We start from the raw sequence: 18961 nt of genomic DNA, 5'->3' as shown, positions 1-18961 counted from the left end.
CTTTGTTATTTCTTTTCTTCTGCTGGCTTTGTTTTAGGTTTACTCTTCCTTTTCTAGTTCCTTGAGATGTGACATTAGGTTGTTAATTTGTGCTCTTTCTGTCTTTTTGATGTAGGCTTTTAAGGGTATGAATTTTCCCCTGAGGAATGCTTTTGCTGAGTCCCATAAATTTCGATAGCTTGTGTCCCCTTTGTTGTTCAGTTGAAAGAATCTTTTGATTTCCATCTTAATTTCATTCTTGACACAATAATAGTTCAGCAGCAGGTTGTTTAATTTCCATGACTTTGCGTAGGTTAGAGTGTTTCTCTTGTGATTAATTTTTAGTTTTATTCCACTGTGGTCTGAGAAGATACATGGTATGATTTATTTATTCAGGCCTGTCCCGTGGCTTAAGATACAATTAGTCTACAGAATGTCCCATGTGCTGCTGAGAAGTATGTATATTTCATTGTTTGGGGGTAGAATGTTTTGTAAATGTCTGTTTTCCTTTTGATTTAGAGGCTGGTTTAGGTCCAACGTTTCTTTCTTTATTTTCTGTTTTGATGATTTGTCCAGCTCTGATAGTGGGGTGTTGAAGTCCCTGGCAAATATGATGCTGCTATTTGTTTCTTTGCTTAGCTCTAGTAAAATTTTCCTTATGTATATGAGAGCTGCTGTGTTAGGGGCATATATATTTAGGATTGTTATGTCTTCTTGTTGTATTGTTCCGTTTGCCATTATATAATAACCTCTTTACCATTGCTGATTTAAAGTCAATTTTATCTGATATGAGAAAGGCTACACCTGCTCTCTTTTACTTTCCATTTGCATGAAATAGCTTTTTCTCTCTTTTCACATTGTGTCTGTGTGAGGTCTTGTGGTTTAGATGTGTTTCCTGAAGATAGCAGATAGTTGGGTTGTGTATTTTCATCCATTCAGCCAGCCTATGCCTTTTGAGTGGTGCATTTAAACCGTTAACATTAAGAGACAGATTTAATATGTGGGATGCTATTCTGTTCATTATGTTGCACAGTACCTTGTTGCTGTGTTTTCCCTCTTGTGTTATTGTTTAATAAGAGTTGTGAGAGCTTTAGCTTTTTTGGGTGATTTTACACTGGTGTGTATTTATCGTGCTGGTTTATGTACAATGTAGTTCTGAGTATTTCCTGCAGGGAAGGTCTGGTTATGGCAAATTCCCTCAGTGTTTGCTTGTCTGGAAAAGACTTGGTTTCTCCATCAAATATGAAACTTAGTTTTGCAGGATCTATGATTCTAGGCTGGCAGTAGTTCTGTTTAAAAAGATTGAAGATGGGGCTCCACTCCCTTCTGGCTTGTAAGGTTTCCACTGAGATATCTGCTTTTAGCCTGATGGAGTTTCTTTGTGGGTCAGTTTTTGCTCATGTCTAGCTGTGTGTAGAATTTTCTCCCTCATTTTGACTTGGGCCAGGTTGAACTATGTGCCTCAGAGGTGTCCTATTTGCTATGAATCTTCCCATATTTCAATGACCATCTTTTATCTGGATGTCTCAATCTCTGGCAATACAAAGGAAGTTTCCCTCAATAATTCCCTTGATTAGATTTTCACTGCTTTTAGCTCTTCCTTCTTTTTTCTCAGGGAATCCCATAATTTGTATATTAGTTTGCTTTGCCTACTCTCATATCCCTGCAAGTGATGGCTCTGCCTTTGTGTTCCCTATCTCTTTGTATGGCTGGGTTAGGTCGAGAACCTTGTCTTCAAGCTCTGAGATTCTTTCTTCTCCTTGGTTTAGTCTGTTGCTGATACTTTCTGCTGTGTTTTGGAAGTTCCTTAAATGATTATTTCATATCTTTAAGTTCAATTATATCTTTTCTCATGTCATCTAGTTCTTTAGTGACTTTTCATTAATTTTCTGACATATTTTTTGGCTTCTTTTTGTTGGTTTTCAACTGTCGCATCAATTCCACTCATTTTATTTGCCATTCTTATTCTGAATTCCCTTTCTGTCATTTCAGCAATTTCTTTTTTTCTTTTCTTTTTTTTTTTGAAACAGAGTCTCATTCTTTTGCCTGGGCTAGAGTGCTGTGGCATCAGCCTAGCTCACAGCAACCTCAAATTCCTGGGCTCAATGGTCCTCCTGCCTCAGCCTCCCAGGTAGCTGGGACTACAGGCACACAGCACCATGCCCGACTAATTTTTTCTATTTTTAATTGTTTGGCCAATTTCTTTCTATTTTTAGTAGAGACGGGGTCTCCCTCTTGCTCAGGCTGGTCTTGAACTCCTGAGCTCAGGCAATCCTTCCACTTCGGCCTCCCAGAGTGTTGGGATTACAGGCATGAGCCACTGTGCCCAGCCCATTTCAGCAATTTCTTTGCAGATGGAGTCCACTACTGTGGCTCCATTTTTGTCCCTTTTGGGGTATAGAGCTATTTTGTTTATTCACGTCACCAGGGTTCTTTTGTTTGTTTCTTTTCATCTGGCTTCTCTTCTCTCAGATCTGGGTTCACAGGTTTGCAGGGCATTTTGTTCTCCTTTGCTGGGGACTCTCCTGTTTAGTTAGTGGGAGGGTAGGACCCTAGATGGAGCTTTTGTTACCTACTCTGGGATGTTGTATCCATCAGGGGAGGGGCGAGTGCACTGAGAGCCAATCGAACAGTCGTTCTGTTTTGACCTGTTCCCCTGTGATTTCCTCAGTTTGAGCCAGTGATTGATGATCTTTGTGTGGAGTGATGGGTTGTTCCCCAGATCATGGTTTGGAGTTCAGTTGGGGGATAGATGTGACCCTCTCCATCACTGTTGTTGTGGGGGATTGGTAACAGTGGCAGCTGGGTTAGTCTATTTAGGCAGTGGGCGTGACTGACTGAGGTGTAGGCATTGCATGAACCAGATCCAGGAGTAATGTATGATAAGGGATGGGGTGTTTCTGGTGAAGTGCTGGCTCTCAAGGAGGTTCCACTGGCCCAGTAGCAGTGGTGGAGATTTGGGAATATTGTCTTGGGGCCTAGGTTCAACTCTGGAATCTCAGGGCTGGTGGTCACCTGGAGTTATAGGGAAGAGCCTCAGGCTTGGGCATAGTGAAGGTTCAGAGCTAGATCTGGGCATTACAGAGGCAGAGCCACACCGATGGATGGTTGCTCTGCCAGTGTGGAGACTGCCGGTCCCCAGTTGTGCAGGCAAGACTTTGTCTCAGCGGCCCAGGAACTGTGGACATGGGCCACAGGTGCTGGTTGGTGAAGGTTCTGCCCGATCCCACCTAGGTTCCACTGAGGCACTCACCCACGGCTTCCCAGGTGATGCCCGTGACATCCGAGGCTCCTCCTCTGTTTAGATCCCAAACAGGGAGAGAGGAATGCTAGGCCCCCAGTCCTGGAGCAGCACAAGGAAGTACTTGTTCTGTCTGCTTCCTCCCTAGGTTGGGGGGATGATGTAAAGGCTACTGCTGGAAAGTTGAGTCCTGAGCAGAGCTGACACCATGCACCAGGGCTATCACGATGGTGTCAGCTACAGAAACCAGGGATTTAGCACCCCCAGATCTTTGCTGTGCCTACTGTCCGGTGAAATGTCTCTGCACAGACTTTGAACAGCTTCCCATCAGCCCAGAGGTCTGCCGTGGTGAAGGGAGACCCCTCACAGCACAAGCCACGTGCAACTTTTATTCCTCTCCTGCAAAGTGGTGCCGCTTGAGCTACTTCTATTCTGCTGTCTTTCCCTCTCCCCAGCTGTGTGAATTGTACTGGAACCTCCACCTATACACATAGACTGCCACATTAGGAAAAGAAATTTCCTTAGGGCTACAGTGTTTTATTAGGAAAACAGAATAAAAGCTTTGAACACAAAATGATCTTTCCTAATTTAATTAAAAAATTGTTATTTTTTATGGTTTTCTGTGTGTGAGTTGTATGCAACTTGAAAAACATTTCACACGGCTCCCAAGGTAAAGAGATGTGTGAGTTCCATATGCTTCCAGAGGCCCTGGGCTCAAAAGTAGCCTGAGTTACATACAACTCACACGGCAGTTAATGTGTTAATCTCTGAGATGGTGGGTCATGCTTATGAGTAAGAATTAGGACACCCTGTTCGATTGAGTCATTAGATGTTGTAATGAACTGCACCGTTGTTCTTGCTGTCAGAAGTTGGTGCCTGCAGGAAAGAGCCAACAGCAGAGTTGCTTTTCAGGGCCTGTAATCAGCTTTATCCCCTCAGAAGAAACAGCGAAATGCCCTAGGCAGTGGGCAGGGCCCTGAAGCTCCCAGGGGATTGCTTGTTCTCCACTGCAGCAGGGGCAGGTAGAGGGGCGACCTTGAGCATGGCTAGGTCAGGCAAGCCTGCCTCCAGGCTCCACAGACATAAGTCGTAGAACTGTCCCAGCAAGGATAAAAGGTCAGCAAGGATAAAAGGTCAGCTCCCAGCTTGCTGGGGAAGGCCTCCAGAAAGGAGAATGGAGTGGCCCCACCAAACCGCAAAGTCTGCTACTGAGGAAGATGCCATATGCAACTATGGGGTGTGACTTTTGCCCCCCTCACTCTTACCAGGCCCTGAGAGATTCCTTCAGTGTCTGGGTGTAAATGGGGGCCCAAATTGCTGTGCTTGCCAGAAATGGCACTTCGGGCCTGGAACAACCTCACCCGTGGACCCGCCCAAGTCCAAAGGTGTGGTTTTCCTGTGATGGGTTGAGGGTGATGGATGCGCCACGAATTTGCTGTGGCTCTGAACCACAGTGCACTCTCCTGTCTTTTCCACCCGTGTGGGCCTGCCCACCTCTTGAATTTAGCTCTCAATTCTCCCCTCTGTGCCCCTAAGCAACCCCTGTGATTCCTGGAAAAATGGAATCCAGCACATGCCTGCCTCACTGGTGGTGTCTCTGGGGAGTTTGGTGGGCAGGGAACTCCCAGACCTAGCACCCCTAGGTCCACTGCAGGTCCTCAAGAGGAAAGATGTCGGCCCCTCTCTCTGTGGAAACCCCGGATTGGAGGGTACACCAACCGAGTGCAGGGGGCCACTTTTGAAAGTCTCCTTCAGTGGCCCCTCTCAGCTGCAGTGAGCAGGGGAGGAGTGGGGAGGAAAGAGTTTGAGTGAAAGAGAAAGCGCATTCCAGTTCTCCCAGTCTCTCTCCCTGGAAGAGACTCACGAAAGGTCCAAGCTCTGAGATCACACAAGTTCTCCGAGGTCCACCACAATAGGGGCAGAGTTGGCAACTGTCTGTGTGGGAACAGGTGATGTGAAAACTGTAGGGTGGAGCTCCCTGGGGGGGAGGGAGGGGTGGTATGAGTGGGAAGCAGTATAGCAGCTACTCTTGGTTCAAGCTGTGGCCACGGGGGCGACCCCCAAAGCAACCGGAAGCTGGACGCTTTATTTTCAAGAGGGTCCCAGTTCAATGGTTGCAGCCACATTTGAGAGCATGTGGGTGGAAAAGGTCTCAAGCAGCTCGGCAGCCTGCCGACCACTGTAGGTGTGTGAGAAACGGAAAGGAACCCCATGTCCGCATTCACCGCGCTCTGAGATTCTCGGGGGTAGATTTCTGCCGATGTCTTTTTTCTCCATCTATTTCGCTATATCTTTCCATGAAGTCCCCGGCAGTCTCCAGTGCCTTCCTCCCCCAGACTTCACCTGGGCTCTTCCCGTTCCCCCTTTCCAGTACCTAAATCCCAACATTCCCTCTGGGACGATGTGGCAACCACTCAACTGCCTGACTCCCCTGTGTGTTTTTCTAACATATGAATTTTTTCTTAAATTTTCTGTCAGCTTTATCAAAATAATTCATGTTGAATAAGGAGAACACATAGGGTCTGATCACAAAGGAAGAAAATGATGATCCTTACCTCATCCCTTCTCGCCCTTCTCTTAATCCTGCACTGTGGTTCTTTCCCTATCCCCGGATGAAACCTCTGACAAGCCACATAACATATACTGTCCTTCTCCAGAATAAAAAACCTCCCATTTCTGCGCTCGGAAGAATAGCCTCATTTTAGTAATGAATATATTTCAGCCAAGTACAAAAATTGAACCTCAGATCTTCATTCAGAGTTGAAGCTTCTCTGTTTCTCTAGTTCAAGCTGAACTTGGAAGCCTTCGGGTTGATAAGAAGATATTCTTGACTGCTTCTCTATCTAATCAGGCTGTGTTTCCTCTCAACTCCTCTAGCCTGTGAGCCAGGTTTCTGAATTCTACATACTCAGCATGGGGAAAAGAAGAGCTAACGGGAAGGAGAGGTCTGAACATTGGTAAATGTCGGAAGCTGGACATCGTACCTGTCAAAGCAGACTCTTTTCCTTGGGTGCTTTTATGTAAATCCTCTGGAGGCCTCACTGGAACCCTTTGGCATCTCACTGAAGTTGTTGTGTTGTGAGATGTGCATTTTCTCTGGCTTCTGCATAAATTTTCTCTCCACACTCTGCGAATTAGGTTGTGTATTGCCCTAATATTGGTCACTTTTCACTCCTCAACGCTGTTTTCCCCTTCTCTCTTAATCTTTTTTATAATCTGTCCCTAAACAAGAATCAGATTAAGAAAATGACTCCTGGCCGGGTGCGGTGGCTCACGCCTGTAATCTTAGCACTCTGGGAGGCCAAGGCGGGCGGATCGTTTGAGCTCAGAAGTTTGAGACCAGCCTGAGCAAGAGTGAGATCCCATCTCTACTAAAAATAGAAAGAAATTGGCCAAACAACTAAACATAGAAAAAATTAGCTGGGTGTGGTGGCGCATGCATGTAGTCCCAGCTACCTGGGAGGCTGAGGCAGGAGGATCGCCTGAGCTCAGAAGTTTGAGGTTGCTGTGAGCTGGGCTGACATCACGGTACTCTAGCCTGGGCAACAGAGTGAGACTCTGTCTCAAAAAAAAAAAAAAATGACTCCTATTCTGGATATTTCATATAAATAAAACTCTAAAATATGAAAAAAAAAGAAAGAAAATGACTCCAGACCACCTGTCTCTTCCAGAACCGATGTGAATCTATGAGCATATCCATGCATCCTTGCATATATTTCTGAAAGTTTACTCAGCTGCCAGGCTCTTTATTTCAATTCTGATGCCTGAGGCAAATAACCCATTGCTGCTTGCTCTTACAGTGCTTAGAAATGTCAGGCCACAACTACACTCAAATCCAGAAAACTCAAGGCAAATTCTTTCATATAATGTCTTGCGGCCCCAATCACTAGGATTAAGGTGAAGAAGATGGTCTCAAAATAGGAGCAGAGAAGAGAGACTCACACAATGCTGAGCTGCTGCAAACAATTTCCCTAATTTCCACCATCTAATCCTATGTTCCATCCTTTATACCCTTCAGCGCAGTGACGAACTCAGATTTCATAGTACTTTTTCTATATGGGTGGGTGTATAAACTTTCACTGGATATGTGTGTATTTGTAACCTCTTTCTTGGAGCCTCAGTGAAAATGATGACAATGGAGAGCCCATTTTAACATCATGTTTCACAATAATTTCATGTTAATTTATTTTTTCTTTTTTAAAGGCTGGTCAAGTGGAGTAGTGGGAGTGGAGAAGGAACAAAGGAATCTGTAACTGGTTGTGATCAATTAGTTGTAAACACCACTGCACTCGGACCAACCTCATGTTAATTTAAATGATTCCCTTAAAAAGAAATATTCTCTGAAACAGAATGAACCTATTTCTTCAGCACTGAGCAAAGGCCACCTGGGCCAATATTATCATCAATTGATAATAATTCTGAACATAGCACTTACCGTCAAAATCTTAGGAAATGGTTCTTAGGCTCTAAATCTTATTAAATATGTCTTTACTCCTTTTATTCACTTCAGATTGGCAATGAATGTACCCTCTTATGGCCTGATACTCAACTTGCAGTACTTGGGGAAGAATATCTACCTGTTCCAGGTTCTCTTTGGAGCTGTCACAGCCACAGGCAGATTTGTTGCCCTTTTGGCAATGAATTATATGGGTCGTCGAATAAGCCAACTGTTGTTCCTGTTCCTGGTAGGACTGTTCCTTCTGGTCAACACCTTTTTGGATCAAGGTGAGAAAGACAGGAGTTTGGGGAAGGAGTGTGGTTTCCCCCATTCCTCAGGAATTACATTGGTCTTACTTGCCCGATACGAAAAGAATGGCAATGCCACTGAAAGCCAAAAGGTTCCCTGAGGTTAATATGATGGTATGGAACTGATTCTGACAAGTTGTGGCAGGATATGGGCTCTTCCTGAACCAAGGTCACCAAAGGGTGGTTTAGACACAGGATTTTCTCCATTGCATCCAAAATGAATCTGGACGTCAGCCCCAATTACGCCTAACAATTTCTTTGCAAGAATAACTAACCACATACCTTTTGGCTAGTTACGGTTTAACAACAACCATGGAGGGGCAGAGTGGGAGCATGGTGATCTCACCTCTTCTGTCTTGGAGATTTTCCAACTTTTAAGACCTCTCTAAATTGTCCACCCCCTCATCCCTGTATTATCATTTTTGAGTTTGGTATTAAATCACCATAAATGCAACACTTTTTTAGGAGAGGCTTCTTGACTACCATGAAATAAAAATCCTTGTCCTGAAGCAGAAAAGAAGTGTACAGTAGAAACAAGAGAAAAGTCTCATCTTAATATGTCTCTTAATCTGTTTTATAATCTGTCCCTAAACAAGGAGCAGATTAAGAAACTGACTCAGCATCTCCTAGAATCCTTTTGGCAAATTAATAGAATGACCTTATGCAGTGATAATGGGAACTTCAGTGGCCTCCATGCTCCACGGATCTCCTAGAGCTGGAATGTATTTGGCAGGATCGCAGACTGATGGTTTCCATTCCTCCTTCTTATGCAATGTTGCTGCCTCATAGGAGAGGCCTCTCCATATTTCGGTCCTGTGTTGATTACTGTTATTGAATTTCTAAAGTGTCTCTTTGAATTTTCAGTCTCAGTGTTTCCCAATATGACATTATTTGATTCCATCTAGGAGAACAAATGTTAGGTTTATAATCCTGAATCATTATTCTAGAACTTCTGTCTCTTCACCCTGTCCACTGCCAAATCAACCCAGTCTTTCTGTTACTATATGGTGCAATACCTGTCCCATATCATAGTTTGTTCCCACACTCTTAGTTGGAATCTACTCAAGATGTGCCTCATAAACTTTCCAGTTTTTATCCATATTTAGTTCCATGCCTTACAGCAAGTGCAGAGAAAGTATTACACAGAATGAATAAAGCAAGTATTTCCTGACTCCCTACTTGCAACTTTACTGGCAATACTCGAAGATGTAGGGAGAGTTGAAGCCACTGATATAGATCCTATTATTCAACGTTTAAGCCCTAAAATTCTACAGTCTACAGTGCTTAGTTTGTACACCATTCCCTAATCTGTGGTATGCTGCAGTTTTTCTTCCACATATTTCACACTCGCAAAGCCCTGCAACACAATCTTTTTACAAGGATTTAGGAGGTGACAGATTTCTTCAGCCAAAATCTCCTGACTCTCATTGTCTTCCTCTCTCTAGAAATGCAGACGCTGCGTGTGGTTTTAGCAACTCTGGGAGCTGGTGTTCTTTCCGTTGCTAGTACCAGCCATTCCATCCACTACTCGGAGCTCATTCCCACCATATTCAGGTACCAGAGCTAAAGACCATCTGGTTTCAAATCAGGACTTTCTGGCCGGGCGCGGTGGCTCACGCCTGTAATCCTAGCACTCTGGGAGGCCGAGGCGGGCGGATTGTTTGAGCTCAGGAGTTCGAAACCAGCCTGAGCAAGAGCGAGAGCCCGTCTCTACTAAAAATACAAAGAAATTAATCGGACAACTAAAAATATATATAAAAAAAAAAATTAGCCGGGCATGGTGGCACATGCCTGTACTCGGGAGGCTGAGGCAGAAGGATCGCTTGAGCCCAGGAATTTGAGGTTGCTGTGAGCTAGGCTGACACCACGGCACTCTAGCCTGGGCAAAAGAGTGAGACTCTGTCTCAAAAAAAAAAAAAACAAAACAGGACTTTCTGAGCTCATTAACATTTACTGTGGAGAAAAACCCTGAGAGTGTTTAGGTGTCAAACAAATGAATTATGACAGAAATTAAGACAGCAACTGACGGAAAGCCAAGAATTCTGAAAGCTAAGTTTATGCCTGGCAAAGTGCCAAGTCCTTTAAAGCATCATCTCACTTAATCTTAACAAGCACTCTACTGGATTGTGGCTATGGGTGTCTCTATTTCGATAATGATGAAAAGGGGGTTTAGAGCAGTTACCAACATACTACTAACAAACAGTTGAGACCAATAGAGTTAAACATCACAATTAAGAGCCTGTAGTTAAAGCCCATGTGTTTAATAAGTGCGTTGTGTTGTCCCCCATAATGACTAAAGATGACAAATAAAAACTTATATGTACAGATTTATACAAGATATTTTTGTATTTTATTTGTGCCCTGAGGTCAACAGCTGCAGGAATCAATCTGCTGTTCAGTAGGATTGGGGCAGCACTGGCTCCTCTGTTGATGACCTTCGCGGGGTTTTCTCCCCACCTGCCCTGGATTACCTATGGAATCTTCTCCATCCTTGCTGGCATTGTTGTCCTCCTCCTCCCGGAAACCAGCAATCTGCCTCTTCCTAACACCATCCAGGATGTGGAAAATGAGTGAGTAAACCCTCCACCTGGCACCTGAGTGGGGAGTGGCTGTGTGCTATAGCTCTGTGATGACAAAGGTCAACATCATTTGCAGCCCTCTGTCCTTCACATAGGCTCAGACCTGGCCTATTTCCATTTGTCCCCATGGCCTTTAATTCAGTGGCAGGGTTACCTCTACCCACATAGTGGCAGACTCCCCTCAAGGCTGCCCAGGTCACACAGACCACCTCACACCAGTGGCTTTAGTGGTGAAAAGGCCTAACTTAGCCCTATTGTGAATAGCACATACCTTCTGCTCTAATAGGAAATACGTACTCCTGTTCTTCTTGCATGAATCTGCTAGGATACAAATGGCTCATTCTCATCCTCTGATTTTATCACCCATCAGCCCAGTGGGTGCTGGATATATTGTGGGAAGGAAATGAGATTGCCACATAGATACATATGTGATTATTGCTTCAGTCAAGGAAGAATTGTGGGACTAGCGCACAAAGCAAGATCTTCTTTGCAAAGATAACAGTGTATTAAAGGGAGTGGATCTTGGGATACCTGCAAGATTTAGTCAAATTTGCTGCCAAAGGCAGTAAAAATTATGAGAAGAGAGTCATTAAGATAAGAAAAAACAATTAAAAATGAGGACAAATAAGGATATAGCCTCAAGAATTTCATTTCACCCTTTGATTTTCCAAAATGTCATTGGCGAAAGGTCTAAAGAGACAATGGTGAGAGCAGCAATGTTCAATGCTGCCGTCGCAGGTATGCCCAGGTATCAGAGCCTTTTCCAGCACAGTAGTATGGAAATCCAGGGAGTCTTGGGTAACAAAGCTGATGGGTAGAGGTTCAGCTTGTCCTTAGCCATGCAAGATATATATACTTATTCTATACCTTCTTTCTGTTTTGTTTCTTGATTTTGTTTTTGTTTAAATTTCTATTTGTCAGCAGAAAAGAAACAAGAAAAGTAAAGCAGGAAGATACTTGCATGAAATTAACACAATTTTAAGGAGTTCCTGAGACTTGATCCAAGGCAAAGAAAAATAAGAGAAAAAAAATCAAGATTATTCCTATATACCTACAAAACTAGCTGAAAGTATACTGGACAGATGGATGCTATTTACAACGATGGCACTAAATATATCAATTGTCCCAAAATAATTTATGAGTTTAAGTAATTCCACCAAATGATAGTTTGCTTTTGTAAAGAAGTTGCAGAACTTCCAAATTAATCTAGATATTATTACTAATATCTTTTACAAGCCAAAACAATTTAGGAAAAAGAGCAACATAGAGTGATGATGGGCCGACTCATATATGGTAAAGCTTATGCTGGACTCTATTATAAAGCTACATTCATGAAAACAGTAACAGCCAATGCAACCTCCAATCATAACAATTTCAGAAACACAGCCAAGTATGTATAAACACTTACACATCAAATTTTTGGCATCAATAATCACTTAAAGATTGAAAGATTATGTAATTAATAGTATTAATTACCTCTTTGGAAATAAAATCACAAAAATTGTGAGAATGGTTTCCTTTTAATGATAAAATTCTATTGTTTTTTTCTTTGCATTCTTTCTGGCTTCATATTTTAAACTAACATGAATCATTTAAAAATATTATAAACATCAAATATTAAAGTACAATTGACATGGCAAATGATTTCAAAATATATACATATGTGTGTATATATTTAATGTATATCACATAAAATTATACTTCAACACAAAATGGGCGTGGATCAAGAAGAAGTAATTTCCTGGGGCAAAAAGCTACATAACTAATAAATATATAAAGTAAATGAAAAGATGTTCATTTTAATGGTGATCAAAGATATATACATTAAAGTGGACTAATAATTTTCATTTTCCAAAGCAACAAAGATTTTGAAATGTACTATTTATTCTCAGAAAGACAGTGAGCCAGTGGCACAGATATTCATACAATACCAGGGAAAGTATAAAATAAAGCATGTCATAAAGCTGTTAAAAAATCAAAAGTTTAAATTTAATTTTTATGCATTCAGCAAACACTTCCTGAGCTTGTGCAACGTACTATACCAGTTTCTGTCATCTGCCAATAAAGCTTCCTTTCCAACCCACCTGCCTTTTTTTTACGTTGCCTTATTAAACTGGTGAGAAACGCCAGCACAATGTAGGATAGAAGTGATGAGAATAAAAATCCTTACCTTATTCCTGATCTTTGGTGGGGAAAGCATTCATTATTGCAGTATTAACTATGATGGAATCTGTAGGTGTTCTGTAGATTCCCTTTATCAAATTTTCTCAAGAACAGATGTAATTTACCAGATCTATGCGATGATACATTTTTTAATCTCTTAGTCTAAAAATTACAGTGATGAATTTTCAAGTGTTTAAGCACCCTTTAACTACACAATAATGTCCATTTAGTCATGTATTATTATTTTCATTCAATGTTGGGTAGATTTTTGCCTTAGTCAGTTTGGGGTGCCACAACAGAATACCATAGACTCTGTGGCTTAAACAACAAACATTTATTTATCACAATTCTGGAAGCCATGAGGTCCAAGATGAATACGCTGGCAGATCTGATGTTTGGTGATGACAATTTTCCAGGTTTACAGACGGGTGTTTTCTCCTTGTGTCCTCAATGGATGAGAGAGGAGAGAGAGAGAAAGCAAGTTGTCTGTCTCTTCCATAAGGGCACTGATCGCATATGTGAAAGCCAAGCCTTCATGATTGAATTATCTCTTAAACACCAATGCCATCTCATAATGCCATCACATCAGGGGTTAGGGTTTCAGCAAATGAATTTGGGGAGCACACAAACATTCAGTCTGTAACAGTCTTCTAAAATTACATTGACGTATTTCTCATCCATGTGCATGAGAGAGCTATTGGTCTATATTATCCCTTTCTTGCAATATTTTCATCTCATTTTTGTATCAAAGTCATTCTGGCCTCAAAGAATTAGTTTTAAAGTAGTTTCTCCCCTGAAAGAATTTATGTAGAATTGAAATTGTTTCTTCTTTAAATGTTTTGCAGAATTCACAGTCAATCTATCTGGTCCTATAGATTTTTTGTGTTGTTTCATTTTTGTTTGTTGTTTTGTTTTGTCTTTTTTTAACACTATAATTTTCTAGTGTTTTCACTATAAACTTTATTTCTTTAGTAGAGATATAAGGCTATTTATCTATTTCTTCTTCAGTTATTTTTCTCCTCCATAAGAGTCATAAATTCCTGCTAATCCAAAGATTAGCTAGCCATGGTAAAAATTTTTCATAATTTTTTGAGCTCAGAGCCAAGAGCAAAGAGTTGCTGAATGAAAAAGAATCATCCTGTGTTATCAAACAGAAAACGACTTTGGAAATTAGCTGAAGCTGTAAACTTGGTAATGTTTCTCTACAAGTTCAACCTAAAATTGTGAGGTAAAACATCACTTACAAGTGACTCTTACACTACTCTAAAGTCACCCATTGACAACTAATGTTTGTTGAATCACAAGTACTATCAGCTGCTTTATACATTTCCAGTGCTAAAAAAAAGTGAAAGCAAGAAGCAAGAAAAATTTTTCAACACAAATTTACAGCAGATGTATTTTTCAACTTCAAATTATATTAATAGCTAGGCAGCATTTTTCATGCCTCAATAAAACATGAAGGAAACTTCTATATTTAAATATCCATTTAACCTTGCAATTGAGGAGATTCCACCTGACCTATTAATAATATCAAGAGAACACTGTAACAGAACTTTATAAATGTCTTCCAAGCAATGCATACACTCATAGATTAAGATCAATATTTAGTAGGGGCTACTTGTTTGAAAAGACAGTTTCAAAGATTAAATATGTACCATCTCATTGGATATCATCATTAATAAATAAACATTTCTTATTGGTTTTGATGACAGGTAACGCTAATTTTGAACCCCTACTAAGGGAAATCTTATCTCAAAAGAAATCCATTCTTCTCTTTGGTAGATTTGCATTACAAAACTTGTACTCTATTATTACTATTATTATACTTTGAATCTTGTCAAGAAAAAATTATGGGAATTTATTTTTCCTTTTTTTTATATAAGAACCTACATAAAATCTTCAAATTTGCTATAGGGCCTGAAAAACTGTACACCACTTACTATCTAAAATTGTATTTGCTATACCTTACAGAAAATGTTTGCCAATCCATAGTCTAGAACCATGATGCTTCAAGTTTAACCTTCGAATCTCCTACCTCAGAATATCTTACTATACATAATGTTCGTTGTCAGTCACTCCACAGATGGTTGTTATACAACTAAGAAATCAGAGCCTCTGATCTGCAAGTTAAAATCTAAATTCTTGCATTTGATTGTTTTTTAAAGTCTTCTATTTTCCACTCATGCTTCCCCATTTGTCTCCAGCTACATTAAGTGGGAATTGCACAATCATTCCATGTTCCTCCACCCCATATCCATAGTTGTGTACTTATCATCACTGCCTGAATTATCTTTTTCCAATGTTTAATCCCACATATACCTTCTTTTACTTGCAAAGGTCTTCTTATCATTGACTACCAGAGTAAAACTGTGTCTCCACAATTGAAACCTTCCTGCCTTATGCTATTTATTCAGTAGCATGAAAGAGTATATCATCAATTCTTCCACGGCACATCATGCATCTTCTATATGGAACACTCATGACCTTAACATGTTCTGTGTATCACTTTGTTCCTAGCACTACCAAAGGTAAAGTCTCAAAAAATGTTAAATAAGTAAAAAATAAAACAAAAACACACTGTTCTATCAGAAGAATGATTAATTCTCCCCTGCCTCCTCTCCTTCCCCCAACTCCCTCAATTTTAAGAAACTTAAAATCACTCTGAACTCCTGATTAGATCTCCATTGAGGCAGATCTTCAGTTACTAGAATTAATGTTTTCCATTGAACGTTCGTTCCACTATTCTTCAATTTAACACAGGATATTTTTATTTTTATTATTATTTTCAATTAATATACAATATTTGTACATATTTTGGGGGCACAATTGATATTTTGATACATGTATACAGTGTGAAATGATCAAATTAAGGTTATTAAAATATCCATTACCATGGGGCATGGAGAGCTGTGACTTCTGCATGTCTGACCTTGCATCTGCAGGACCCCTGTGCATAAGAAGTAGCCTGCAGCCTGCTCAGCCTAGAACCTGCCCTCCAGGCACCAACTGCCTCTTGCCTGCCTGGCTCTGACCCCACCCTCCAAGTCAGGTTGCCCACCATCTGCACAGCTCCCACCTCTGGCTCAGAGCCCCTGGTCTGAGATTTTGCTTCTGGCTCCACCCCAGTCCTGGCTCAGAGGATCTCATGCCAGTACGCAACAAGCTCTGCCCTGAGAGGCTCCGGGTGGCTCCTTTGGCAGGCCCTGAGTGGAGTGTGGAGAGGTCTGTGGTCCCTCGTCTGCCAGGGCCAATCTCAGCCCACCTGACTTGGCATTGGTGGGACCCAGAGCCTTCTGAGCAGCCTGCTGCTGCTTGTTCCGCCAAGACGTCACCCTACAGCAGCAACTGCCTCCTGCCTGCTTGGCCCAGATCCTGCCCTCCAGGTCAGATGGCCGACATCTCTGCACAGCACTGCTTTTGGCTCAGAGGTCTTGTGCACAGGTTTTGCTTGCAGCTTCTTCCTTGTCCCAGATCAGAGGCTCTCACACCAGAGCCTGAGGCTCCACCCCTGAGCCTCCAGAAATCCTGCCAGGCCAGAGACACCATTGCCAAGTCTCCAGCACTGTATCTGGACCCTAACACCCCACCCCAGAGTCTCCACCACCAAAACAGGGTTGGAAGAGCTGCTCCAAAATTCAGTACCCTGCCAGGGACCACCCCCAGCTTCAAGCCACCAGCACACTGCAACCTGCTTTGAGCAATTGTTCACAACACAGGAACCCATGTTATCCAACTGATGCAGTTACCTCTGTGGGGAGACCCTGGGTAGAGCAATCCCCACAATACCAGCCTCTGTGAAGAGAGTCTCAACCAGCAACTAACTGGAACATCCCACAACCATCTGGAGAGTTCCCAGCAAGGAACAGGAGTCCCACAAACCTATTACCCAGAACTCAGAAAAGAGGTCTCAGATGAGAAGAAACCAGAAAAAAAAATCCTGGCAATGTAAAAAATCAGAAGAGATCAACACACCCAAGGGATGATAATGGAGCTACAACAGTGAACTCTGACTACAAGGAAATTGCTGAAATGACAGAAATGGAATTCAGAATATGGATGGCAAATGAGATGAATTGAATTGAAGAGAAAGTTGAAAACCAACAAAAAGAAGCCCAAAAACTATTTCAGGAAATTAATGAAAAAGTCACTAAAGAGCTTGACAAAATTAGGAAGGATATAATAGAACTTAAAGAAATGAAAGAGTCTTTCAAGGATTTTCAAAATGCAGCAGAAAGTTACAGCAACAGATTAAACCAAGGAGAAGAAAGAATCTCAAAGCGTGAAGGCAAGGCTCTTGAGCTAACCCAATCACCTATAGAGGCAGAGAAAAGAATAAGGGCAGAACAATCAGTTAGAGATATATGGGACTACACGAAGGGAACAAATATACAAATTATAGGTATCCGTGAGGGAGAAGAAGAAAGTACTAAAAACATGGAAAATCTATTTCAGGGAATTACTATGGAAAACTTCCCCAGTATTGCCAGAGATCCAGGCATCCAAATACGAGATGGTCATCAAACACTGGGAAGATTCATAGCAAATAGAATATCTCCAAGACACATAGCACTCAACCTGTCCAAAGTCAAAGTGAAAGAAAAAATTCTACAAGTAGCTAGATGTAAGCAACAACTAACATAAAAGGGAAAACCCATCAGGATAACAGCAGACTCCTCAATGGAAACCTTACAAGCCGGAAGGGAGTGGGCCTCCATCTTCAATCTTCTTAAACAAAACAACTGCCAGCCTAGAATTTTTGCACCCTGCAAAAGTAAGTTTCACATTTGATGGAGAAATTAAGTCTTTTCCAGACAAGCAAATGCTGAGGAAATTCACCAAGTCCAGATCTACCCTGTAGGAAGTTCTCAGACCTGCTCTATACATAAATCAGCACAATAGATGCCCACCAGTGTAAAAACTACCAAAAACTAAAGGTCAGTGCCCAGTCACCACAATAGGTCAAGAGGTAAAACGAGCAATAAAGTTCTACTCAACAGGAAGAATAGAAATCCACCCCATTTGTCAGTTCTTTCAATAAATGGGAATGGCTTGAACTCCCCACTGAAGAGACATACGCTGGGTGAATGGATAAAAAAAAATTCAAGCCAAGTATCTGCTGTCTTCAGGAAACATATCTAACCCACAAGGACTCATTCAGACTCAAGGTGAAGTGATGGAAAACAATATTCCACACAAATGGAAACCAAAAAAAGCTGGTGTAGCAGTTCTAATATCAGAAAAGATAGACATCAAAACAACAAAGAAAAACAAAGATGATCATTATACAATGGTAAAGGGAACAATTCAACAAGAAGACATAACAATTCTAAATATTTTTGCACCCAACACAGGTGCACCCAGATTCATAAGAAAATCCTACTTAATCTAAACAAAGTGATAAACAGTAGCACTGTAATAGCCGGGGACTTCAACACCCCCTGACAGAATGAGACAGATTCTCTGAACAGAAAATAAACAAAGAAATAATGGACTTAAACAGAATTCTAGAACAAATGGGCCTACCACATTTACAGAACATTCTACCCCAAAACCACTGAATATATGTTCTTCTCATCAGCTCATGGGACATTCTCTAAGACTGACCACATCCTAGGCCACAAAATATGTCTCAATGAATTCAAAAAAATAGAAATTATAACATGAATCTTCTCTGACCACAGTGGAATGAAATCAATTCCAGTAGAAACACTCTTCTCTACAGAAAGTCATGGAAACTAAACAGCTCACTGCTGCATGATAGTTAGGTCAAGGAGGAAATTAAGATGGAAATCAAAAGATTCTTTGAACTAAATGATAAAGGGGACATAAGTTATCAAAATCTGTGGAATACAGCTTAAGCTGAGAGGAAAATTTATAGCCATAAATGCCTACAGCCAAAAGACAGAAAGATCACAAATTGACAATATAATAAACCATCTCAAGGAACTGAAAGAGGAAGAGCAAAACAATTGCAAACCCAGCAGAAGAAAAGAAATAATCAAGATCAGAACAGAACTAAATGAAATCAATAACAAAAGTACTATACAGAAGATCAATGAAAAAAAAGTTAGTTCTCTGAAAAGATAAAAACAAATTGACAGGCCTCTTGCTAAATTAACCAGAAGCAGGAAGAAAAGGATGGTAATAAGCTCAATCAGAAATAAATAAGGAGAAATTACCACTGATACAACAGAAATACAAAATATCATCTCTGAATACTACAAAAATCTCTATGCACATAAACTTGAAACCA

The 18961-nt window shown here is 41.2% G+C and overlaps 1 protein-coding gene across 2 annotated transcripts in view; it reads left to right on the top strand.

Annotated features, from left to right (window-relative positions):
• The window catches only part of LOC105827287 (solute carrier family 22 member 24-like), a 51027-nt gene extending 39500 nt beyond the window's left edge, over nt 1-11527 (top strand). Inside the window, exons 7-10 of one of the 2 annotated variants that reach the window (XM_012665356.1) lie at nt 7731-7945; nt 9412-9520; nt 10333-10536; nt 11470-11527. In XM_012665356.1, coding sequence (XP_012520810.1) covers nt 7731-7945; nt 9412-9520; nt 10333-10536; nt 11470-11527 — 586 coding nt within the window. Of the gene's footprint in view, nt 1-7730; nt 7946-9411; nt 9521-10332; nt 10537-11466 lie in introns of both variants that reach the window. The other variant, XM_012665355.1, reaches the window with a different exon arrangement.
• The last annotated feature ends 7434 nt before the right edge of the window (nt 11528-18961 follow it).

This window comes from Propithecus coquereli, unplaced genomic scaffold (assembly GCF_000956105.1).
Source record: "Propithecus coquereli isolate 6110/MARCELLA unplaced genomic scaffold, Pcoq_1.0 Scaffold120, whole genome shotgun sequence".
NCBI lineage: Eukaryota > Metazoa > Chordata > Mammalia > Primates > Indriidae > Propithecus > Propithecus coquereli.
Note: the sequence above shows the minus strand (reverse complement) of the source record. Positions and strands in the feature narration are given on the sequence as shown.